The following is a 27,422-nucleotide window of genomic DNA, read 5'->3' as shown; positions in this document are numbered from 1 at the left end:
ACATGCTGCCAGCACTGACTGAATTTGTGGAAAAATAAATGTGATCGTACATCGTACGTATGTTAATGCATTCGAGGAAATAGTATGGCGTCAATATCAGGTGTCAATTTCAGATAAAATAATTGTATTTACAGTTGAGTTTATTCAAGCTCTTTATGCTTGCAATTTGAATAAAATGCATGGAGAATCATGGCAAAGGAACACATTTTTATTTCGAAGTCCATTGAATAAAATGTGCATTGGACATCTCACATCTTGGTTTACAAATTAAGCAATACAAATAATACATTCATCAAGCCAAAACGAATGTAACATGCATTTTGCGTATAAATAAAAACTTGCCTCAAGCTTTGATGCTCAAGTAGCCTATGTGAATGTATATTACTGTATATTGTATGGAAAGAGTAGAACCGCTCTTGGTTATTTCATTCCCATTAAGCAGTGGAATGTGTAATCTTATCACTCTATCTATGCAAACAAAACAAATAGAGTTTAATACTATTATCAACAACTAAGCTCATGGTTTCAGTGAGGAAATGATCCCTTCCTCCAAGTGTTTGGTTCCATTCTTTAAGAGGATCTAAACCTTGAGGAAGTCAGCATACCACCCTAAGAGGATTGCTCACATTCCCAACATTAGTCATACATCCTGTTGCATACAATCCATTACATCATCAACATTTCAATATGTACTGTTTGGACTGCCATATCTTTGGAAAGTCATGCAAGACCAAATAACTTCCAGGCAAACAGCTATTGATTCCATTACTGTAACATAAATATGGGTTGTTTATTTTTTTGCATTGTGATTACCAAACATACATTTGCCAAACAACAGCCATTGCAAAGAGTTGGTTGACAGTACATAAAGCGGTATACATTTATTATACATGTGGTAAAAGATAAAAACAAACATTAGTGTAAATATAACGCATGCACAATGTTGTTATGAAAACACAGAAGCCCTATAGGAGATATACATACAGTACATGTATCGCCACATTTTATCAATTTCATCTTTGGATAGAGTCACGTCTCAATAAATCCTGAAAACATCAAATGACACAGAATGATGTATAGTATCAGTGACCTAGCTCAGGTACTAGTCTGTTTCTGTTTGTTTGGAATAACAACAAATGAGTTGTCTAAAGGCGGGAATAGTCTGGCACCCAGGCTATGAGGTTATCAGTAACATCTTTCTCAATACGGGCATGTACACTGGTATGCAGGTGGGTTTTAAAAGTGAATAGTGAAATGGTATGCTAAATGATTAATGAACTATATAAGATAAGCATCTCAACATATATTTATTCAGATGCAGGCACTAGGCTGAGACTCATCACCCCTCAGTGTACAACATCCACAGCTGTGTGTTGTCTTGTCCCAGACTACTCAAGGGCTGATTGTCACTACCTGGCAATGATTGAAAGGACGGAAGTACAGTATTTTCAAATGACCAATGTGATTTTTTTTCACCTAACCCCAACACTCCAAATCAAGAGCAAATATCTACTTGCTCATCAGGTCTGATGGTATCGCCTCTATTGTCTGCTCAACCATGGCCATCCAGGGACAACCACGTTCATGGACCTCCGTCTATCCGTCTGTCTGTCTACTTTCGTCCAACGGTCTCAGAGAGCTTCTTCAGCCTCTTCTTCAGCTCCAGAGGGAACTTCTCATAGCACTTCTTACACACCGGCTTCATGTCAAACTCCACGAACTTGTTCCTGCAGGCACCAGGGTAAATACATGTTTTAGTGGCTACTTGCATACCTCACACAAATCGTATTTACATACCTCATACAAATACTTCTACAATTCTGTGGCATGTTTTGTGGAAAATGTTGTTTTGTAAGGCCTACATACTTTCTCTGTACTACTGTACTAATCCCTAACCTGTAATACTTTCATACTGTAGTACTATACAGCACTCTCCTGCTCTCTAAGTACTACAACCCTCCCTGGAGAGGGTTTTTTAGCAGAGCAGATTAGACCTTCCAGTGGATCAGGGAGAACACGTGTGGAGCCCGCTGGGGCCTCCAGAGATCACCCAGCCAACCCAGAGACAGGAAACGATTAGGGCTTTACAGAGACTAGGAGTGTGGGAACAAAGCCGTTTCTTCACAACTGAATGACGACCTGAGGCAAGGCAGACTACTGTACGCCTACCCCATCTGAGAGCAAAGCACTTCCGGATTAGAGGTTACAGCAATGAGTTAAGCCCATAGTGTATCTGCCTCAGAAAAGGTTGTTTACAGCACCATTTCCGCCGGAGCTCCTAAATATGGTCAACTATTGTTGACGCAGGATCAGTTTAGGCCAGTTTACAAGTCTTAATGGTTAACTGTTATTGCAATCATTATCTAGAAGCATATCTTTACATCCATCATGTATTTGATTTTAATTATTCATATATATTTGTCCTCTTTGCCTAGCATGCTTTTACTGAGCTGATACGATGGACACATGAACACAAAACCATGAAGTAAAAGGAAAAATAGAATGAAAGGAAAATGGAAACTAACCAATGAATGGAAAGTGGAAGTAAGGAGAGAGGAAGGAGAAAGGTTTACAGACAGATGGGAGTTTTCTTCTTCTTCTCTTTGGAATCGCGTTCGCGTTTGGCCAGACGGCGCTTCATGTCCTCCGGCATGCGCTCGTAGCAGTGTTTACACACAGGCTTCAGATCTACCTCCACAAACTTATCCCTGACAAGGTCAGGTAGAGGAAACGGAGGAGGAGGAGGAGGAGGAGAACAATGAAAACAGAGAAAGTAGGAATGACACAGATACGTGACTGGAAAACAGATCAAGTAGACACAGACACAGTGGAAAAGCAGGTAGACACAGATACAGCAGAAGTAACAGGTACAGTGGAAAGGACAAGGATGGCAGACATAGAAGAGGAGAGTGGAAGGCTAGTTTGAGTTCTCACTCACTACAACCAGAGTGCCAAAGAAAGCCCATGTCATCAATCAATGATGGCTGGAGGTATGATAAGATAAGTCTGTGCTTCGGGCCTAAAATATGTTTATTTTCTGGGTTCGGGTTAAGAGGGTTAGGGTCTCACTCACTTGAGGGTAAGCTTGGTGTTGCAGGTGGAGCAGGCGAAGCAGTTGACACACCAGGCCTTGTTCAGGGCTGACACCACTAAAACACACAACAGCAGCACACATCAGCCCAGTGGGTTACGTGTACCTTATGTAATTGTTTCAGCAATAAACAACACTACATTGCTGGCTTGACACAACAATGACCATTTTAAAAGTTGACTCACCATCGCCTTCAATGACCCGGTTGCAGTGGTAGCAGACATCTCCGAACAGCTGTAGGAGGAGAAAGAAGACAGGATCAGAGAGTGTCTTGTTCACTTCAACATGCAGACATAATGGGCAAGTCTCTCATAGCATGCTAATTGCATGAGCCATGTACGTATACCATGCAATGTAATACATTACAACATATCATATCTGTTCATCTTGTTACAGTACAGACAGATTGTTGTTGCATCAGGATCATTCATATTGAAATTTCACTTTCACCACTAGATGACACCACTGGAGCATTGCCCTCCTCCATACAGTAAAGAGCTGCATGCCATGGACATTGGTTCAGCCTTTGGGTTCCTCGTGGAGTTATCATTACATTAATATACATAACAATACATGCTGCATGCAAAGACACCTCAACAGCATTCATTCATTCATTCTTCACAGGCTGAAAGGGGCTTATTCCAAGACAAATGCAATGGTTTGGGTAACAGTGGAAATCATTGCTTAGTTTGATATTGTGAAGCACATGATGATTGTGTGATTGCCCTTCCCGTTGAGCTTGCCAGGCCTCTAGGCTCTCTACTTGTGTTGAAAGACACAGGGCGAATGATAACAACTAGAATGTTACCTGGTTGTAGTGAGTCTCACAGTAGGCCAGTCCTTTGCGTTCGTAGTGGCGATGTCCAAGGAATGGTTTCTCACACTTAGCACACACAAAATGCTGCAAACACACCCACCGCCCCACACAAAAGGTTAGTCCTGCCAAGTCAAGATCAGTCCAGTTCAGTCCAGACCAGCTCGGTCTCAGATTAGTGTGGAATCAGTGGGCAGTAGTGGACACTGCCCCCCAGTGGCAGCACTCACCCCGTACAGACAGACAGCTGGGACTCTATACTATATTCTTAATTCAGAGCCATAGATATACTGTGTGTTTCAGTACATCAATGGTTCGAATGAGGCCCTATTTAGTGTTATATGTGACACTTGCACACTTCAACACTTGTGTACTGACTGACTAACCCATCTGGTACAGTGTATGCGCTCAGGAGCCCTCTGTGTCTGTGAGAGGTGAGTACCAGGCTTGTCCAGCAGGGGGCAGAATACAGCAGCAACAGAGCTCAGAGCACAGGCCAAAACAGGACAAGCAGTCAGGGTTATCCTAACCCTAACCCCTCACCATGTCAAAGTGCCTCTCACAGTATGCATGGCCCCCGCGCTCGTAATACGGGTGGCCCTGAAATGGACGCTCACACAGAGCACACACATGGTGCTGCAGGAGGGATGGAAGAGAGGAGGAGAAGGACAAAAGACACAGAGAGGAGAGGAGAGGAGAGGAGAGATGAGAAGTAGAGGAGGAAGGAGAGAAGCGAGGAGAGTGATGGCAGAGAGGAGGACAGGAAAGAAAGTAGTGCAGATATGAGCAATGAAACGGCAATAAAAAGAATGATCGCAGAGATGAGGCCAGCAGCCAGCATAAATACAGCACAAGGACAGCACTGCCACTATAAATATAACCGAGTACTCTGAGGGAAAGTAAGACATTTAGGACATAGGTTATTCAGAGAATGACAATACTTCAAAACAATACAGCTCTTTTCTATCCATGTGCATTATGGCAGTGACAGGAAGTGGAGGGAGGAGTATGGATACAGTATCTATCTACATTTTTACATTTTTTACAATTACATTTTTACCATTTAGCAGACACTTTTATCCAAAGCGACTTACAATTACAGATTACTGGGACAGTCTCCCTGGAGTCATTTAGGGCTAAGTGACTTACTCAAGGGCACACTAGTGGTGGTGGTGTTCTCAGGTGGGATTTGAACTCATTCTGATCACCAGACCAACTGACTATCCACATATATCTATCTATCTATCTATCTATCTATCTATCTATCTATCTATCTATCTATCTATCTATCTATCTATCTATAGGAGCTGTTCGTAAATTGCAGCTCATCCAAAATGCCGCTGCTAGGGTCCTAACAAAAACAAAGAAATTTGAACACATTACACCAATCCTGAGATCCCTGCACTGGCTACCAGTCTCTCAGAGAATTGAATTCAAAATACAAATCACAAAATGGTCTTGGACCAAAATACATATAAGATCTCCTCCCACCCTATATTCCCGCAAGGTCCCTAAGGTCAGCTGAGGCTAATCAGCTAATCATTTCAAGAATAAAAACAAAACACGGTGCAGCAGCTTTCAGTCACGCTGCTGCATGCTCCTGGAACAAACTCCCTGAAGAAATCAAACAGGCCCAAACCCTTAAAATATTTAAATCTAAGCTAAACCTTCATGTTTTGCACCAGTTATGATGGACTTCTATCAATGTCTTTTTTCCATTAACTATTGTCTTATTAAATGTTTTATCTATTTACTTCTTATATTTGCTTTTATTCATTGTAATTTTTATATTCTTACTATGCTGCTTTGCTGTATTTAAACAAAATGTATGTAAAGCACTTTGAATTGCCCCTGTTGTACGTATCTATCTCTCTATCTATCTAGTAGCCAGATCTGTTGGTGCTTCATTCAACTCCTTTGTCGTTCATTATCACACCATACCAAAACACAACCGGGTCTGGTTAACAGGGTTGGATTTGGTCAGGATTAGGGATATGTCATGGTAATGCCATACCTCCACGTGCCACTGCTTTCCCATGGCGTTGACCACACGGCCCTCGATGGGTCTCCGGCAGGCCCCACAGATGGGCACGCCCATTTTGTCATGGCAGGGCAGGCAGTACAGCTCACCCTTCAGCTCCCTGGCATCAGCAGTCAACTCCTTACTACAGGGAGAGGAGAGGGACAAACTTTACTACAGAGGTAACGGCTCCATGCTATGGAAAAAGACAACTGATGTCAATGGGTTGGGTGTTTTTTTTGGTGTAGACTACAGCATGTTTGGAGAGTCATTTTTCAAGACAAACAATACTAGTAGATATTGGCTCCTAAGGACCAGGACTGTGAAGGACTAAAACTGTGGAACGCTTACCACACCTCTATTTCTGTGATATATCTTAGAGTGAGTCATCACTGAGTCACCTCATGGACAGGTGTTCCTGTGTATGTGTGTGTGTGTGTGTGTGTATGTGTGTGTGTGTGTGTGTGTGTGTGTGTGTGTGTGTGTGTGTGTGTGTGTGAGAGAGCTTGTTTCATTTGGCATCCTGCCAACAGTGTTCCCCTCTCTGCTGCTTGATCTTGACGAGTCCTGCTTTATGAGGGGATATTTCTACCCACAACCCACAGAGAAGTCACAGAGGAGAATGAGATGCCAGGGGGAAAACATCCAGAACAAATATTAGCCATGTAACTCTGGAGCTGAAGAGATCTTTTTGTCTTCCATCTCTCCAATCTATCCTCTCCTCCCAATGTTCAATCCTTTAATTTCCTTTGGCTGACATGCACTGAGTTGAACTCCCCTAAGCCCAGTGCAGCCTCACCCAGCTACAGACAACACACCCTTGCATCTCAATTGTATCCCCATTACATTTTTCACATTTACATTTTTGGCCTTTAGCAGACGCCTTTATCCAAAGCGTCTCACGACAAATGCATTTGTCTAAGGAGTGAATCATCTAACCATCAGTCATCGCAAGAAAAGGTCATCTATCTACAGTATTGGCAGTCATAAAGCTAAAAGGGATTTATTATTTATTCTGCATTCTGACTGTACAGCAGAACTGACTGTACATGTGTCGTGGTTGTGTGAAGGTTGTGAAGTGGTCGTGCACATACCCGCAGTTGTTGCAGTTGAAGTGGTCAGGGTGGTAGGGGTCGTTCTTAAACAGCAGCGGCTGCTCCTCGATGATGGCATGGCACTTCTGGCAGATGTACTTGCCCAGGCCACGGGCCTTCTCGCGGTTATGGCACGGACGGCACAGATGTCTGTGGGAGAGTGACGGGAGGGTGTGAGTCGCACAAACACAACCCTGCATGCTTACAACAAAACTCTGGACTAACCCTGATCTGGTCTAAATCGTGCCCAGCACTAACTTTGATCTGGTCTAATTCTAGCCTGGTCCAACTCTAGTGTGTTCTAGTGTGTTCTAAGTCTGGTCTTGGATTGACCTGCCAGCGTTCTTGACGAAGCCCACGTCAGCGAGGACGGCCTGGCAGAGGTCGCAGCAGAAGCAGTCAGGGTGCCAGCTGTTGTTCATGGCCTTGATCACACGACCAATGATGAACTCCCCTGGGAGAAGAAAGAGGACAGGGGGAGAATTACAGGCTTTATTCCGATCCTACTCTCCTTGTGATAAGTGATTAGGCCTATAGGTCAGGGAGGAGATACAGATAGCTCTGATGTCTGGTGTTGGATGATGCCAATGTCTACATGTCAATTTCTACAGACCTATTGAAGAGATTTTCAGGCAAGAAACCCCAAAAATTGACCTATCTTCACAACTGGTGTTTAACTTTTGTTTATTTTTCAGGAGAGTAGAACTTAGGGAACAGCGTAACCCTGAACGGGAATGTCTAGAGCTCAAGGTGAAGGACACAGCAGGGTTATCAAGGACATGTAGAGAGGAGACTAAACACGACCGTCACAAAAGAGACAATGAGATTCTAGATGCGTATTTGCGGTCTGGATTAAATATAACTTCCTAAATTTCGTTGTTTGGTACCTGTACTGTAGCAATGACAATAAAGTCCATTCATTCATTCATTCAACTTTAAGGAGGTGTTACAACAGTCTTTTGAACCTGAATGAAATGACATGTTTATTTCCTTTTTTAATGAATGAAAGTGTAATCCAACCGTACTCACCACACTGGTGGCAGCAGGGAGCAAACAGCATCTGGAAGTCATGCTCACAGTACTTCCTGCCCTCAAACTGCAGAAATACATTGGGTTAAAAAGGTTACAATATATTACCAAAATATACATACAATGTATGTACAGTACGATCCCACTGAGTGTCTGTGTGTGTGTGTGTGTGTGTGTGTGTGTGTGTGTGTGTGTGTGTGTGTGTGTGTGTGTGTGTGTGTGGACGAACAGATGTGTGTGTTTTGGCTTTGATCAGAGCTATAAATGTCCTGGTTTATCTCTGGCTTTTGTTCCCCCATTGAAGGGAGGGTTCTGGGCTCCCAGGGGTCTGCTGGAGAGGGCCTCCTGTCTCTCTACCGGGCATTGATCAGTCAGAGAGTGTATACCAGCCTCTAACAGTCCATTAATGCATTAAACTGAGGCCAGAGAAGACTTTGTGTGTGTGTGTGTGTGTGTGTGTGTGTGTGTGTGTGTTGTGTGTGTTGTGTGTGTGGTGTGTGTGTGTGTGTGGTGTATGTTGTGTGTGTGTGTGTGTTGTGTGTGTGTTGTGTGTGTGGTGTGTGTGTGTGTGTGTGTGTGTGTGTGGTGTGTGTGTGTGTGTGTGTGTGTGTGTGTGTGTGTGTTAGAGGGAGGTATCGAACTAGCAGGTATGTAACTTGTAACCTTCTCTTGCTCTCAGCTCCAACAGAACAAACAGGACGAAAGGTGAGAGCGGCCATCATGGAGTTGATTTGGGACTAGACGGTTGAGTGTTGGTGAGAGAGGGTAACCATGGAGATAGGTGAGAGGGAGAGTTATACCTCATAGAAGAGTCCCTCTGGGAACTGCTGGAAGCACTGGGCACAGACGAAGCACTGCTCATGGTACAGCTCCCCGTTGCTGTTCACTATCTTCTCTGCCGGGGCGAAGCCACTCTTACAGCGCTCGCACATGGCATTGGCCAGGGCATTGGCCATATTGCTGTGAGGAGAGGAGAGGAGAAAGGAGGAGAGAGAGAGAGAGAGAGAGAGAGAGGGAGAGGAGAAGGAGAGGAGAGAGAGTAATCATTCTCTAACCAATACCTAAATATAGGAATGAACATCGTCACCATGTACACACTGTAGAACTGTTTTCGCAAGGGTTTTTCAGCAGCTACACCGCTGCTAAAGAACATTTATCACATAGAGAAAACAATAGTTTCTCTCTGACACAACACCAGCTGGAGCGAGTATTCAGATTCAGGGCAAGGAGATCAGGGTGGGGTACACGAGCTGATATTCTCTCACTCAGACACGCTCCCACACATGCGCACACGTACACGTACACACACACACACACACACACACACACACACACACACACCCTATTGATTCTCTCGCCTGGTGTGTTGATCCTATCAGGGTGCCGGGCAGTGCAGAGAAAGCTGGGAAATGTAGACGTTGTTTTTTGAGAAGCAGGGCGAAGCATCCGCTCATCTGTCCTGCATTAATATTCATTATATTAATATCAGCTGAGAGGCACAAAGTTCTTCAGTCACATCCAGACCCTTAGCGGTGTGTGTGTGTGTGTGTGTGTGTGTGTATAATATGTCTGTATGGCTTAACTGTAGCCAACATTACACAAGCCTTGCCAAAGAACACCAGGTTCAATAATTGTTTAAACTGGAACCAATGTAGAGTGTGTGAGAGAGAGACTGTTTGTGCGTGTGCGAAAAGGACAAGAGGAAAAAATTAGTTCAAATAAGGGCATGGTTTTCTCTCTAGAGTACCGGTATATTATCCTAGCCAATCCCAGTCCCACACAGAGAGGCTCCAGGAATACAGTAAATGTCATGTCACTCAACAAGACATACCAGTTGTATTTATTTAGACTTGGTTTGGTGACTTGAACACTGCCACTGCTTCTCACACATACTATACCAATACATGTACCAATATACCAATTCATACGATGTCGGCGATACTGACCACAAACACCATCAACAGTTTACTGAGGTATAGGTGTATATCAGAGTATTTCCCGCTCACAAGAACTACAGTGAATTCAATGCACAGAAAACGATGAGCAGAAAGCCATTCAAGTGTCGAAAGAGAGAGAGAGGAGAAAAGGAGGGGTGGAGGAGCCATTGTGTCTGCTTTGTTTAAAAGGTCAGAATTCCAATGTGTGTCTGGGAGACCATAACACACACACACACACACACACACACACACACACACACACAAATCATGTACGACCTTCAACAAGCGATACCCTAGTGCATAGTAACTCAGCCACATCACCTTCTGCTGGGAATGATCTCTCTCTCTCTCCAGCATGCCTGTAGCACATTGCCACAAGATGGAGAGTGAAAACAGAGGTTCCATCTGGTTGTTCTACAGTACACAGCTATTTTCAGAGTGTCAGATGTGCTGTGTAGACGCCATTATTGTCAGTGGATGCAGACCCTGGCCTGACATCATACAGACAGCCCTGCCCTACCCCATGGACCTCTGGGAGGAAGTGACACATCCCGGCGGCCTTTTCCACCTCCTGTCTGGGGGCCAATAAGGATTAATCAGGAGTTGGTGAATAAGTCATATAATTATTTATTTTTTTAAAGTAATTTTTTCTGAGTGGGGCAGTCCCACTCATATTTTTTCATTTTTATTGACAGATTCAGTGAAGTTTAGACAGGAAGGATGGGTGAGAGAGAGAGGAGGGATGACATGCAGGATATGTCCCCGGACGAAATCGAACCGGGGACCCTGCGGTTACATGGTCAGCGCTTAACCCGCTACGCCACCTAATCGCCCCATAAGTCATATAATTGACAGTAGAAACTTTATGAAATGTCATTTGACAATTTGACAAAGACATTGTGACAGAGAGTGATCGTAACAGAGAGTGGTCGTAAGGATGGAGGCAGGGTTGTGAACTTCTGACCCCATTTACACAATCCTCCCCCCACCCCCCCCTGTGTCAACTGTGCTGTTTGTGACTATAAAAGGATCCAGGTTGTCAGCACATGTCTGAGAGAAGACGCAGACCTCCTCTTCTCTTCTCATCCCTGTCTGCCTGTGGCCACCAGGGCACGTGCCAGTGGAGGCTTCAGAAATCAAAGGACGGACTCCTGCATTAAAATGAGCCCTCACTCCGATTTCTACCTAAACCAGCCTCCACTGACTACTACTATAGAGGGAAGGTCAATCAACGGTCCTCGATGACGACAACAATGACCACATAATATCAGTTACAGTGCAGTGTGTGAGTGACCCAAATAATTGATCATTAATTAATAATGGAAGCACAAAATGACTCTGACGTATATTTAGTTTGTCCTCATCCCCCTGCCTCCTTCCTGTCTCACACACACACACATACTTCACATGCCAGCCGGTAAATTTCACTTTGCATAACAAACTCCCCTTACACTAAAATAGCCCTCAGTCAGCCGCCCAGCCCACCGATTCTACCACTCCAGCGACCAGTGAGGCTAGCTACGTACAGTAGGTCTTGTAAAACACAAAAGCTATAGAGCTTAAGCTAATCAAACTGCTGGTAAGCCAGCTATAATACCAAAATTCTTCACATACCGAAATGTTACGATAAGCTTAGAAAACACAGATCAACCAGTCAATCGTGATTGTATCCCTTTGCACTGACTCTACGACAGGGTCGGTTTAAAGCCCCTGAGGGGACGTGGGATACACTTTCTCTTGTGCAGTTCATTGATCACTGACGATTCTACATAGATCCAGTCCAGAGATCCACTCGATCCACTCAGTCCTGAGACATACAGTACACACACCCTCACTGCTTCGGGGGAGTAAGTGCTGTGTGTTTCCGCCCTCAAGTTATAAAATCATTGCGGATACTGGGATAAGGTCACCTCGCTAATGCTTTCATTAAAAGAGAATGAACAAACACTATGTGGCCTGAGTGGGGGGATCAACGGGACCATCGCATCCGCAGAGCCATCTGGCTAGAACCCACTGAGCTACATACGGTACTCACAAGCGGGCGTAGAAGTCACAGAACTCCTTGTAGACTTTGATGTCACTGCGCCTCCTCTGGGACTTGGAGACGGCCACCTCCGCCTCGCCCCCATCGCCATGACGCAGGCCGTTCACCTCCGCGGGGGCAACATCAGGAGCCTCCCCATTCTCCGGGATGGAGGGGGGCATCAACCGGCTCTGAACCTCCATAAGACCAGGTGCCACCGTGTACAGTCAGTCCCAAACACAGTGCCTGACCCAAACACAGCCCCTAGCCTCCAAACACAACCCGTATAAAACCCAGAGCCTGAGTCTAGGCAGGACAGGAGCAGTAATCCACAGGGCAGCAGGAGAGTGACTACTCTGACTTCACTGATCCCAGAGTGGAGCGGTCTGTGCACAGCCCCTCGCGCGCGCGCACACACACACACACACACACACACACACACACACACACACACTCACATACACACACTCTCTCTCTCTCTCTCTCTCTGTGTGTTAGGGGTGGGTCGCTCTTTCAAATTAAAAGCCCACCCAGACGCCTGCTCTGAGCAGACAGAGGTCAACGGACACACACACACACACACACACACACACACACACACACACACACACACACACACACGCACACACACACACACACACACACACACACACACACACACACAGTTTAAGTATTTGTGTGAGTGCAAGCGTGTAACAGCTGGAGTTGTGAACTCTTGGCTCTCAGGGAGATCTAACACATGGATCCAAAGTTGTGCAATTCAGTCTGTTATACTGGAGAGAAGAGGACTTTAAAGAATGGGACGAAGTCAAGTGTTGTAGTAAAACAACAACATTGAATACCTAAAAGTAGTTAACAGAAAGAATAATCTCAGTTTTATTATACTATTTTTTTATCTACTGAATAAACACGTTGAAATAATTCATTCAAATGTAAACAACTCAATTGATACATATGAGTACCACTGGCATTTCTGCTAGCTAAAAGGGATGCCTTCAGCACCCCATCAAAGCTGTTTATGTGGCTAAACTCATCACATTCTACTGGTCTACTGCCTCTCCTCAAATTAATGATCACTCTCACAACATCAAAAGGCCAAGAACATAAATCTTTGGAAAACCCAAATACACATATCTAATTTGTGAGAAAAATACTGGATAAAAAATGCCTTCGGTATAGAAACCTATTGGCCGTGTTTGAAGATGTAACAACAGCATCTGTCGGTTGTCTCTAAAAGCCTGGGAAGTGAGGGAGGTAAGACAAGGGCTACCCCCCATGGCTACATGTCTCCACCTCAGCCAGTGTGTCTCAACCTGGGCCACAGGACACAGCTCCCTGACTTTGGACCAGGGGTAGCATTTCTTTCTGCTATTCCAGTCTGTATGCTTCCATCATTCCACAAATAGATGCCAAGTATAGTCTCATCTCCAAACTAGGTGCTGGCAGCTGACGCCATGTGCCTGTGTATGTGTGAGACTGTGTGTATGTGTGTGTGTGTGTGTGTGTGTGTCTGTGTGTCTGTGTGTGTGTGTGTTTACAGGGTACAGGCCAGCTCTACCTCCCTCCCTGTCCCCGTTAGAGGTGTGTGATGTTTTCTCCCTCAGAATTCCATTAGCCCTGACACTCCAACTTTTACACCAGAAATCACACTCAATTGCTTTTACTTCTAATTCACTGTACAGTACATGTACTCTTGGGTGTTATAGTGAGGGCCTCAATGGCCTGCCTAAGTAAATGTCTAGAATAAGCGCTGCTGTCTCTCTCTCTCTCTGATCCCAGGCTCTGATATAGGTGATGTGGTCATATAAAACAGTGTTTAACCAAACATTGCCACACAGTGACCCACCTAAATCCTTTCGAATGTTCTGTTAACCCAGCTCCCCTCAACAAAACAACATCTCAAGACTAGCCACAACTAGGTTAAATGCTGTAAACAAGAGAGACCGGGCACCACCTACCACTGAGGCCCCAACCAACCATGGGAATTGGTATGGAGTGACAGGACAATGGGGCGAGGGCGGGACCAAAACAGGAAACTCACAAGGCACCCTCCCTGATTACAGCCTACTGATTACTTGTGAGAAGAGGAGAGGGAAAGAGGAGAGGAACACCACTGAGTGGTGAGCATGGAGAAATCAAAACATGACAAAAGAAGAGGGTCTGTTTCCATTTGATCATGCCTTTGTCCTTCAGGCCCCAGCCAGCCTATTCTTGACTACCACTGTTTACATTCCTCAACAGCAGGTGGAGCTAATAGAGACAGGGTAGTCTCTCTCCCCCCCCCCCCCTCACTCTCTATTTCTCCCTCTTTCTCTCTATCTTTCTCCAGTCTTCCGGTGTATAGAATAGAAGACAAGGCGACCATTCAACTTCGACACAGTAAGACTGTTATCAAGTGCTGAGTGATAAAGTGGGGTCATGTTGTTGCAGAGAGGAGAATGTGTGCAGTACAGTATGCATTATATAAGTTACAATTATAAACAGTTCATTTTGCACGACTGGAGTGACTTGACATACAAAGATACGATTCGTAACATGACTGATTTTATGTTTGGCGACACCGGATCCGGACAAAGTAAAAATACAACACTGAACTGGGACAGTGTCAAAGGGTCACTGGCACGCACACACACACACACACACACACACACACACACACACACACACACACACACACACACACACACACGTACTACTGTTACAAAATGCTGCTAATTGTAAACAATTATTATTTATTACTTATTTGTCACTTATATCCTGTACTTTTCTTTTTTATTATCTTGAATTATGCCTATTGCCTTATTGTCTTGTGCTGCAATGTCAGGAACCGAAGCCTAAGAATTGTACTCTCTTAAACTTGTAAAGCAGGCCAAACAGCATGGGGCACCGTGGGGCCTAATTAGGGCCACAATGACAGGGTGGCTCTGAGGAGCATCCTCTGCTAGTTGAGGCAGGGGGCTTCTTTCTTCTCACATCCAGGGTCATTCATCTCAATCTACAGGGCAACACTGCCATCCAGGGTCAGTAAAAGCAAACTGAAGAGACCGTCTGTACGAACAAAAATAGCACACTGTATGATTGAGAACTGGACGCTTTATTGTTACCTTTGAGAGTTCCTTTTACGACACCATGTATGCTTGGTGCAGGAGGTTGAACTGCACTGTAAGTGAAATGCAGATTGTTTGTGGGTTGAGGTAGGGAGAGGCTTTAGATGGGTTTAGTTCAGTATTGACACAAGTAATCACGTACAAAGACAACATACACACCTCCAAAAGCTTGACTAAGCCTCTGCCTTGAGGGACTGAAGAGCCAGTCTGTTAGCTATCTATTAGCCAACATTGGTTTCACTCTGTTTCACGTCTCCTGCTTAGCTGTGTAAACTAACACAGGCTGTGGATGGGCTGACTATCTGACAGAGGCTAGGAGGTGTTAGCTTTCTGTTTGATGCTGAGCAATCACAATAGTCTCTTTGGATGGTGTGTTTGCGGAGTGCATGGTATAAGTACCGATATACAGTTCTATCCATTCTCACAACACACAAAAACTCTGCTGAGGCGATCTGTCTGTCCATCCGTCCGGATGTCCGGAAGGATGTCTGTCTGTTTGTCCGTCCGTCTGTCCGTCCGTCAGTCCGTCAGTCCATCTGTCTGACCATCATGTGCTTGTTAGTTTCAGTGAGGATTGTAACATATTACATGTCCTTTTTTTTTGTTTGTTACTAAAATAACTCAAACTATGTCAAAACAAATTCTTGGACAGAGAGTGATTCTAGTAGGGTGAAGTGAGCAGAGAGGACCCAGATGGTAGGAGAGAGAGCCAGCCGGGGGGGGTGTGTGGACTGACACTCCTCCAACAACTAGGAGACCGCAGGAATGTGAACGAGGGCCATGATGCTCTCGGCTCTCTCTCCTCTCAGACTTTCCCTTCATGTCTCAATATTCATCGTTGAGGGTGGAATACAAACTTTGACAATCAAGTAGCCTAATTCATGCGTTGTTCAATCCATTACAGCTTTGAGCAAACCAAATAAAAATCATCATCATGAGTCAGAAGTGTAAGTGACTATGGCGAGACGTTTCCTGTTGGTGAAATAGTGCAGCTGCAGTCTCTTATTGCTCAAGCCACAGCATGTTGTGTCCTTCAGGGCTGGGCCGAGGCCAAGGGCAGGACACCACTACCTCAGGCTCTCCAAGGCCCTCTGAAGACACCAGAAACCATTCAATCCCCCCCAGACCCTCCCACCCCCCCCCCCTCCTAAATTTCGTTGTTTGGTACCTGTACTGTAGCAATGACAATAAAGACCATTCATTCATTCATTCATTCATTCATTCAGTCCCTCCCAGGCTCCTGTAGCCATGCTACTCCTGGCTCTCTGAACTCCTCCTCATTCCTCTCAGGCTCCGGTAGCCATGCTACACCTGGCCCTCTGAGCTCCCCCAGGCTCCTCGGGGCCACAGCTCTGGTGGAGCAACAAGGCTGTTATGTAACAGCCGGAGATCAACTCATCTCTCGAAATTCTGAACATAACACAGAACCTGGCGGAAACTACACTCTCTAAACATTTCACAACAAATACACTGAATCATCATGGCATCATCACCGCATTCTGGCATCTCTCTTCTTACCACTGACATGAAATAAGACCTTCTGAGAGAGGATCGAAGAGAGATAGATCATCTATGACTATCTTTTTCTAAACTAGACGTAAGTTTGCTTTTAGGTTTTCACATTTCAGTCCTGCGCGCCTGTGTGACAGAATATGTTTAGTTCTGATATCTAAATCACAGCAACAGTGTAATTTGCCCTCAGAGCCGCCGGACAGTGCTGAGTGCTGACAGGTATATTACTCAGACGTCTACGGAAACACTGAGGCGGTTGGAGCTAGCGCTGGGTAAACAACACAGTTCAGCCTGGGCAGAGAGAGTAGAGTAGAGTAAACCATAGAAATGAATGAAGATAAAGGATGAAACATCATACAGAGTAAGACTAACACAATGCTACAGAGACGATGGACATCCTTGAACCTTATTCGTTTCGATGCTTTTTGACACTAGCCACTGTCTGGAGTCTGAGCCACAGACCAGCACTAACCAAACAAGCCTTGCTCTCCTTGTCCACTGTGTCAACAGAAGCTATGGCAACTGAGAAATAACGTCTGCTTTTGCAAAACATGCTCTACGCTTTAGCCTCTTCATGCACACAAACACACACCCAAACACATACAGTACTAGCATTCGTGTTGATTTAAGTTCCTCCCTTTTTTCTTTTCTTTGTTTCCTATGTCCCCTTGTCCTCTGCCCTTCATTACTGTCCTGACTTTCCATTTCCTGCTGAGGGCGAGGAGGATGTGAGGGAATCGAGGTCATGGTCAGTGGCACTACGTATCAGGGACACTCAATCGTCAAGTAGCAGGGACAAACCACCCCGACCAGAGACAGTCACAGTAAAAACAGATTCATCGACACCTCACGTTGCTGAGCTTTCATTTCACTTCAGTGGGTTATTTTTGCAGATTTGTGTTTGTGTGTGTGTGTGTGTGTGTGTGTGTACAAGTATGCACTTAAGCATCTAACTAGAAGTGCAAATAGTGGCATAGGTTTGTTTGAATATCAACTCACTAATTTCCATATCAGCAAAAGAGACTATCAGCTCTCATCATCACTCACATTCTCTGTTCTCGACAGCAGTGCTCTGTCCCGCTTGGATCATCTCTAAAATAGTTCTCTGCATTCCTAAAATTTCAGCCCTCTAATCAAGGGTGGACAGCCCAACACACGCACACACACACACACACACACACACACACACACACACACACACACACACACACACACACACACACACAGAGACCTTCAGTTCAAACGCCAGTGAGTGCCATGCTGAGTGAAGTTCAGTATGTTTTGACAACATTGTCGCAAATGTCAACTGACAATCATAGCATACGAAAACCACTGCCTCAGATAGTCTCTTCACCTCGTTGTGTTAGAGCTACATATTGTACTTTACAGAGAGCTCCCACTGAGCCACATCTACCCCCCGCCCCCCCCGTCAAAGCCATCCACTCCACACAGGCCAGCCTCTGTGGCTCTCTGCAGCAGCTACCTGATGGCTAATGACTAGCATGTCCTTCACCATCCCCCTAGTACATTACATTACATGAGCTGACCTGCTGTCTGTTTACACCACAGACTAGCCTGGTGTGTGAGAGAGAGAGAGAGAGAGAGAGAGAGAGAGAGAGAGAGAGAGAGAGAGAGAGAGAGAGAGAGAGAGAAAGAAAGAGAGAGAAAGAGAGAAAGAGAGAGAGAGAGAGAGAGAGAGAGAGAGAGAGAGAGAGAGAGAGAGAGAGAGAGAGAGAGAGAGAGAGAAACTCACCTCAGGCTGTCTCTGGCTAGATTGCCATAGCTGTCAGGTCTCTCCTGCCTGCGTCTGTACAGGTCAGAGTTAGACAGCTCCTTCAGCCTCAGAGAGTTCATCCCTCCTTTCCCTTCCTCTGCTCCCTTCCTCTCCTCTCCTTGGTCAGAGCGAGGAAATACAGTCACAGTAGTCCTCCACACGGAAACACAGTCACAATGGTCCTCCAAGTGTGTGTGTGTGTGTGTGTATTTGTGTTTGTGTGAATGTGTGTGGTCAGTCTCAGCTCTCCACTGCTGAAAAAACACCCCTGACCCCCCACCAGCCTCTTCTCCTAGCCCAGTACAGGATCTCACACCTGGGCAACTCTTCAGCAGATCAGTCCCCTCTCTCTCTCTCTCTCTCGCTCTCCTGGAGAAGGCAGCAGGCTAGTACATTCCACACTCCCTCTCTCTCTCCCTCTCTCTCTCTCTCTCTCTCTCTCTCTGTCTCTCTCTCTCACACACACACACACACACACCTCCAGGGCACACCGCCAGAGGAATGACCTACACACACAGGGGAGTGGCCCTGAGCCAGCACACCTATCTGCTCGTGGCCCCACCCCCACCTCAGGGCAGGTAAACAGGAACCTTCCAGAGAGAACACCAGACAGTGTGGCAGAGATAGAAGGGAGAACAGAGTGGGAGAAAGAGAAACGAGAGCCCACTTCTGCAGTGTCCTGGTCTTGTGCTGCCCACTCCGACTCACCCACTTCTTCTCTCGCTTGGTCTCTCTCTCTCTCTCTCTCTCTCTCTCTCTCTCTCTCTCTCTCTCTCTCTCTCTCTCTCTCTCTCTCTCTCTCTCTCTCTCTCTCTCTCTGTCAGCGAATGAGGACACTCCTCTCTTTGATAGGATATCAGTGTCCTCTTTCTCTCATCCAGCAATGAGACAGAGCGAGAGAGAGAGAGAGAGTCAGAGGAAGACATTCTTCCATGCTGCTGGTGGCTTCTGTTGATAAGCAGTCTATATCTGTCTATCTAATCCCTTTGTGGTCTACTTGGTAAACCACTACTCCAGTTTGATGCCAGACAGGGTGGAGGTTAGCTTTATTTCCTCTACCCTACGATCAGTGGTGTTTGCTTTCCTGTCCATTGTTCCCCCTTAATATGCATACGACTGAGTGTGCTCCCTCAATGAGAGCTGCAGGCCATTCATCTCACTTCTATGGCAAAGGCTGCCAGGATACCGGCTCTAGTAAATATCAACTGGGATGCACATGACACACACCTTCTCTAAGGACTATTCTATAACATAAGTTATCCTATTGTCTCATCCGAAGACACCAACAGTTTCATGTAGTCCCAAGATTTGGAACGGTTCTAGCTGAGCCCACCCTCTGTGTGGTTCTAGCTGAGCCCACCCTCTGTGTGGTTCACACCCTCGCAACACATTCTTTACCCTCCACACTGAACTCTTCACACCGTGAACCCACCTCACACACACACACACACACACAAACACACACACACACACACACACACACACAAACACACAAACACTCACTCACACACACACACACACACACAGACACACACACAAACACACACTCACACACACACACACACACACAGACACACACACAAACACACACACACACGGCCACACACGGCCACACACGGTGTGATGACAGAGCGATGGCTGCCTGTCCTTTCCCACACTACCGTTTCCTGTTTGTGACTGCAGCAGATGTATCACACGCCCAAAACCTCGCCATCATCACACCAGCAGCAACGTCTACTACACCATCAGTCAAATACATTGAAAAAGCTCATCTTAGAATGATGTACAAGCTGTGTTCATTACTTTCATTGCAATATGTCCAGAGATCTTTGTTTAAGAGTCTCCATGTTGTTGTGAGTTGTGAGTGACACCCCCCATGGAGCAGCACTCTCAGCCAGACAGGCCTGCAGAACAGTGTCACAGACCCACCAGGCGTCCTCCCCCTTGTGAAGGGCAGAGAGTGAGAGAAAGATAACAGTGTGTGTCTATGGGGGGGGGTGGGGGTCCACCCTCCAGATAGAGTCCACCCTCCAGATACCCCCCTCCCCTTCCCCATCTCTAACCACCCAAGAGAGGGTTACATCCCCACTGAAGCTCTATGGTCCCACGCGTCACTTAGTACAAACTGCCAACCAGACGACATGCTACAATGCTACAGGCTGTCAATGAGGACGCTGTCTGTGTTGTCTGAGCCAATGGCTCTGTGTACTTCCTACCAGAGACCAGCCTATTACTGCCACACCCTGGTCAAAGGTGCTACACAAGGACCTGTGATGTCACAACAAACAGGGAGGAATCGTCGCAAACTGGAGACAAACAAACACACAAGCAAACAGGAACGGAGAGAACATAAATAGTCTGAACAGAAAAGGAGCTACAGGGAGATCCTGTTACGATAGCAAGCGGTACTGGCTAAAACATGTTAGGTAGGTCACACAGAAAACAACAACAACAACAACAACAACAACAACAACAACAACAACAACAACATCACAATGACTGACCAAATGGAAGAAAATGTATACATGATAAAGTGATATACTTGCCATTCACTCAGAGTTCAGCAAGATCTGAGGCTAGGTAAAAAACATTACAGTTTAATATTGTTCCTCTTGTGGGAGTATTATTGACTAATACAGAGAAGTGTGTGTGTGTGTGTGTGTGTGTGTGTGTGTGTGTGTGTGTGTGTGTCAGAAATATGCATGCCCTGAGGAGAGTTCTGTCTCTGAGAAAAAGAATACACACCCAGAAGCTTTTATCTTCGACAGCTTGCCTTAACCTGCTCAACATTCCGTGCCGCTGTCACTAGCGTGAAACACGCAAACACACACACACACATAGACACATACTCTATAAAACCAACAGTGCACTCAATAATACCAATACAGCAAGCCACTGAATATGGAATTCATGTTAGAACACAACTATGACATTTCTACTACAGGCCAGCTGCAACAGGCTCACAATAAAATATGGTTTGAAAATACTGTGGTGCTGCTGGCTGTCATATGATCATTAGAGTACTCATCACGAACTGTAGGAGAGTTCCACTTGAAAATCACACAAAAGGTTACAATGAGTCTATTCTCCTGCTGCATCAGATATGAATAGAGACATGCTGTGCAGCCAAAACCACAACATAATCCCCAGAGACAGAGAGACTAGATCACCAGCTGGGTATGATAATGAATGTGTTAAGTGACTTGATACTTAATTGAGGTATGCACTGAGGAATGTGCTGAGTGGTTGGAAGGTAGAGCTCCCTTTTTTCTCTTTTACACACACACACACACACACACACACACACACACACACACACACACACACATACACATACACATACATACACATACACACACACACCCACACACACACACACACACACACACACACACACACACACACACACACACACACACACACACACACACAGCACGCCAAAACTGAAATCAAAGTGGGGCTCCTCCATCTCTCCTCTGTAACCTGCAGGTTTCTCTAAACTACTGGTTTTGAAGCCACAACATTCCTGCTCAGTTTACAGTTTGATTCCTGAAGACAAATAAAGTCTTTAAAAAAGTCCTATTCAGAGACTGATGATAGCCTAACGTGCACTGGTTTAGCAACTGGTACAATTGGCTGGCTAAAGATTTCACATAGGCCTACTTGTTCAGTCAGGTATTCTTTCAAAAGCAAGTTTGAAAATCAGCGGAAAATGTGTGCCCTGAGGACCGAAGATGGTTAAGTGTGGTTTAATCCCAAATTTAGGAAGTCACTTAAATTACCTTTGGTTACAAAACACCTGCAATGTGATACACAGACGGTGTGTTTTTACTGAAATCAAAGGAGAAAAGATGACTGATCTTACAAACTAGTCCTCCGGTAACATAGGAATTCACTGCCACTCTGTGGACATTAACGGTACTGCAGCCATTCTAGACATAACTGTAACCCCAACCCTAGAGGTTAACTGCAACTGCAACCTTTCTGCCTTAAAGTGTTGAGATGCACTTTACAAACAGCAAAAACAAACATGTATTGTCGATTTTTAGACTACCTTAAATTCCCCTAAAATTCTGAAAATGTAATGGAAAGAAAGAAGGCTCAACAAAACATGTTATGGGGAAGTTCAAGTGTTTAATATAGTCATCCTTGACAGTTGAAGGAGGAAGTATTTTTTTCCACCGCACTCAGTTATTCATACTGTATTGGTATTAAATGGTATACAGTACTACTTGTCTATTGAGCTGCAATCCAATTAATACTCTTCATATACTCTGATAAAAAAGTGATTTATGCTATTATTTATTGTTATTTATACAGCTTGAGAATGGAACATATCAGCTACAGTACATAAAAGACACACCAACATATTCTCCGCTTAATGCAAGTGTAATTTAAATAAGCCTAACGTCGTCTCTTCAAGAATACAGTAAATATGCATGTCTTACCAAACTCTTGTGCTAAGCAGGAGCAAGGTGTCTGCTGTACTGCCCAGTTATTGCCTCTGTCACTTCTGCTGTCACTAGTGGTTACTGCTGCTGTCTCTGTTACTTCTGTCACTGTTGCTATCAGCTTGGCCACATCACTTCCTGTGTTGTGGCTGGCTTGGAGGATCATTGCTGCTTGTGGATCTGGTTGTTGACTGTTGACTCACAGGCTGTCATTAGGGTGAAGGGTGCTGCTGACTGCATGGCCCCAGCCCCAGCCCTCAGTCCCCTGGCCCCAGCCCTCAATCCCCCGGTCCCAGCCCTCAGTCCTCCAGCCCTCAGTTTCCCAGGACTAGACTCAGCCCTCAGCCCCAGCCCCAGTCCCAGCCCTCAGTCCCCAGTCCTAGCCCCAGCCCCCCCAACCCTCAGTCCCCTAGCCCCCAGCCCCAACCCTCAGTCTCCCAGCCCCAGCCCCAACCCTCAGTCTCCCAGCCCCAGCCCCAGCCCCCAGTCTCCCAGCCCCAGCCCCAACCCTCAGTCTCCCAGCCCCAGCCCCAGCCCTCAGTCTCCCAGCCCCAGCCCCAACCCTCAGTCTCCCAGCCCCAGCCCCAATCCTCAGTCCCAGCCCCCCAGTCCCAGCCCCCCAGCCACACAGGACAGGCTGAGGGTGGCCACAGTAGACTGTAGCTCCATCCACACGGTCATAGTAAAGGCAGTAAGGGCAGGGCAGTACTATGGGTCATAAGGGCAGGGCAGTACTATGGGTCAGGGGGAGTAACGTGGTTAGGGGTGGAGTGGGCTGTGTCATACTACTACTAAGCTGACCGTATAGTGTGTGCAGGGCTAGGACTGTCTGGTTGTGGTTAGGACTAGGAGTATACTGTTTATGACCATATTGGGCAGCATAAGGGGTCTGCGTGTCCCTGGAAGAAGGCCTGGCCTGGGAAGACCATCATATCCTGTTGCTCTTCGTCATATCCTCTGGCTTTGTAAGGGTGAGGGAGACGTTAGCTTTACTGCTAGACGAGAGGCACCCTGAAGGGATCAAGACTGTACTACACAGTATAACCTTCTGATCACTGTGAGGTTTTCACATCTGGTCCTATAATTATGCATTTATTACATTATGTCTCATTCTCCACTACGTATAATCGAATCTTAACTGTAATGCATTTAAAGAGAGAGACAGATCTTGTGCAGCAGCCAACGTGCAGAGCCGCTACATCAGTTCTCCACTCAGCTGAAACAACACTGGCCAAACCGTCATGCTAAGGTTCTATTCAGAGAGGAGAGCCAATAATCATCCTTCCCACCAGTGGTTTCAAACTGGCCTGTGGCTCAAGACTAAAGTCCTGGCAAGAAACAGTTCTTTTTTTGTCTTTATCCTGTGTGTCACAGGAAACTTCCAGAAGCTTTTGGTTGGTTACAGCCAAAACGACAGCTCCATTCATTTCCATTCATTTTACCCCTGCTATTGTCTGCTATGTCCACCAGAGGGTGCTGTATATTTGTAACCAATTACAGACACACACAAAAAGACTCCTTGCAAAGGGGTTGTAAAGTCACACTACGTACACCTGGATCATCCACAAGTATGGCTATGTTGTATAGTTAGCTGTATACCACCTGTAGATAAGAGGGGGGCAGCTGTGGCACAGGAGGTAGAGTCAGCGTCTAATGATCGCAAGGTCGGCAGACCAGCGGTTCAAACCCTGGCTGGCACATGTCGAAGTGTCCTTGGGCAAGACACTGAATCCCAAATTGTCTCCCAATGAGCGGGCTGGCACCTTGCATGGGAGCTTGCCACCATTGGTGTGTGATTGGGTGAATGAAAGGCCATTGTAAAGCGCCTTGGAATAAGGCGCTATATAAGTCAGTCCATTTACCATTTGGATAAGGATCTCCAGTGGACATAAGGCAGTGGCACAGTTAACAGCTGGGTAATGCAGCCAGAGCTGGGGAGGTCCCACACACTTAAGCAGGTGGTGACCGTCCTTTTCACTGAGAGATGAATGTCACAACTCTGTGCAGACTTCTTGAGGAGCACCTTCATTAAACATACTACATCAAGACAAAGTGATGTACTGCTCCTGACCCGCCAGTGAGGCTGGGGATCCTGGTAAGCTGTAGTTGTATCAACAGTCTGGAATCAGTATTACATCTTTTCCGACTTAAGCCCTTAAAAGGCTCTTGCCAGCTCTGAGTAGCCTGGCTAGCAGCTATTTACACTTGTATCTGAGAGCTGTTCTACCATTGTCAAGGTCAAAGCTGTAACTTCCTTGAGAACTGTAGCAAAGCAGCATTTGTACCCTGAAAGAGAGAATGTTAAACATTTGACTACCAAGTTACCAACCCCAGGATACGAAATAATTCCTACAGAAAGACAAAATGTACATGGACACACAGACATGCACACACACACACACGTGCACTCACACACGCACGCACACACACACACACACACACACACACACACACACACACACACACACACACACACACACAGACGCACACACACACACACACACACACACACACACACACACACACACACACACACACACACACACAGACACACACACACACACTATGAGCCATGTGTGTGCCTGTCCTGCAGTAAATAACTACAGTATACTGTGTCCAGTGTTGCTCTGTGAAAGAGCCATATATTTACACAGCCATTCCTGGTCAGGGCGGGGCACAGAGGGGAAAGGTCTCAGGAGGCTGGAAGGACATCCGCTCTCCTCACCATCTCTCTCTCTCTCTCTCTCTCTCTCTCTCTCTCTCTCTCTCTCTCTCTCTCTCTCTCTCTCTCTCTCTCTCTCTCTCTCTCTCTCTCTCTCTCTCTCTCTCTCTCTCTCTCTCTCTCTCTCTCTCTCTCTCTCTCTCTCTCTCTCTCTCTCTCTCTCTCTCTCTCTCTCTCTCTCTCTCTCTCTCTCTCTCTCTCTCTCTCTCTCTCTCTCTCTCTCTCTCTGCTATGATCCTCCTTATCACAACCCCCCTATCTCTTTCCATCTCTGCTCTCCTCACATCAATCAATCCCTCTCTTCATCACCCTTTCTAACCTCACCATGCCCTACCCCCCCCCACACACACACAGAGACACACACACAGACACACACAGACACACACAGACTAGCCCCAGCCCCCAGTCCCCAGTCCCCAGTCCCCCACCCCCTCCCTCGCCCTCTCCACTCTCGATGACCCTGCCTCCTCTGTCCCCACTGGGATAGGGATAGACACACAGGAACCGTGTGGCAGAAAGTTCTCTCTTCAGAGAGAGTATAGGGACTAGGAATGCTGGGTGTGCAGATGGCATCACACGTGTGTTTGTGTGTGTGTGTGTGTGTGTGTGTGTGTGTGTGTGTGTGTGTGTGTACCCAGGGCTATGTGTGGCCTGGTGAACTAGAGCAGGGGAAACAATTTCCTTCCTGATAGGAGCTGTGATTGTGGTGAGCTTCACAGCACTAACCCGCTAATGAACAGCACACACACACACACACACACACACACACACACACACACACACACACACACACACACACACACACGCACATTGGGGGCTGGGGGGACTAATATGCTCGGAAAATACGAATATGCCCACTGAAAGAAGGTACAGTGTATTCCTCATATTCTTTTCAGGGTCAATTCTGTTGCATACAGTTATAGCGCAGTCTACTGCTGCAGCCTCCCTTTATGACAGGCTACAAGGGTACTCTGCATACTGCATGTAATTGTCCTGTCAGTGGGGTCACCTGGGTGGTAATGAGAGATTTTAGTTAGGGGTTAGAGATAGATTTTTTTGGTCTTAATTGGGTGAAAACTCCATTAAACTGAGGATTTACTCATCTATGAAACCATAATTGGACTGACCTATCAGTGAGCTTTTATGGAGTTACAATGTAATACATCCAGAGACATCCTTTTGACTTTGCCAAACTATGCACGCCCATCTTCATAAACATAAACGCTCAGGTTTTCCTATTTTGAGCTTTTATGGAGTTACAATGTAATACATCCAGAGACATACTTTTGACTTTGCCAAACTATGCATGCCCATCAACATAAACATAAACTCTCAGGTTTAAAAGATCCTGTTTTGTTTATTTTTGTTCCATGTCGCATTTCAATGTGTGTGCTTCTGTTATTATTATTATGATGAATAACTGCAATGAGCGGCAGATCGGCCCAGTATGATTGGCTACTTTCTTAGTGATAATTACCTGTCTGTAGTTATGTTGTCGCTGTAGGCCTAATTATGGACTAGTCCTCTAGGCCTACTGTAAACAAAATAATTAATTTACTGAGCACAACACAAAGCCTCGCAGACAGACAAGGAAACGGGTCATTACGCAAGCCAACTCAACAGGCGGCGGTTGTTTGTCCAGCGCCAACACTGCAAAGAATTCCACATATTCCCACCCTTATGATTGACGTTTACACGGATCATTCAATTGTATTCTGTAGACTACTCACCCGTTGCCATTCGTCATTTCTGCAACCTCCAGCATCACCTTAGTATGATTCCTGACCCACGTTCAGGACTTTCGTCTCCAGCTGTAGCCTACTTTCCAGATGTTTTCGGGGTGTATTC

The 27,422-nt window shown here is 45.8% G+C and overlaps 1 protein-coding gene across 1 annotated transcript; it reads right to left on the bottom strand.

Moving 5' to 3' along the window:
* Window positions 1–967: 967 nt before the first annotated feature.
* Window positions 968–27,422, bottom strand: LOC308161434 (LIM and senescent cell antigen-like-containing domain protein 1). Its single transcript, XM_080535453.1, has 11 exons — window positions 27,305–27,422; window positions 18,381–18,519; window positions 8,849–9,008; window positions 8,049–8,115; window positions 7,353–7,473; window positions 7,020–7,169; window positions 5,920–6,070; window positions 3,900–3,992; window positions 3,277–3,325; window positions 3,074–3,149; window positions 968–1,727 (listed from the first exon to the last, which is right to left on the bottom strand). Exons 1-11 carry the CDS (start codon window positions 27,312–27,314, stop codon window positions 1,613–1,615), a joined length of 1,131 nt encoding a protein of 376 aa, XP_080391579.1. The 5' UTR covers window positions 27,315–27,422; the 3' UTR covers window positions 968–1,612.

Source organism: Nansenia antarctica (genome assembly GCF_963989245.1).
Source record: "Nansenia antarctica genome assembly, chromosome: 7".
Classification (NCBI taxonomy): Eukaryota; Metazoa; Chordata; class Actinopteri; order Argentiniformes; family Microstomatidae; genus Nansenia; species Nansenia antarctica.
The sequence above is the reverse complement of the archived record's forward strand: the minus strand, read 5'-3'. Positions and strand labels throughout refer to the sequence as shown.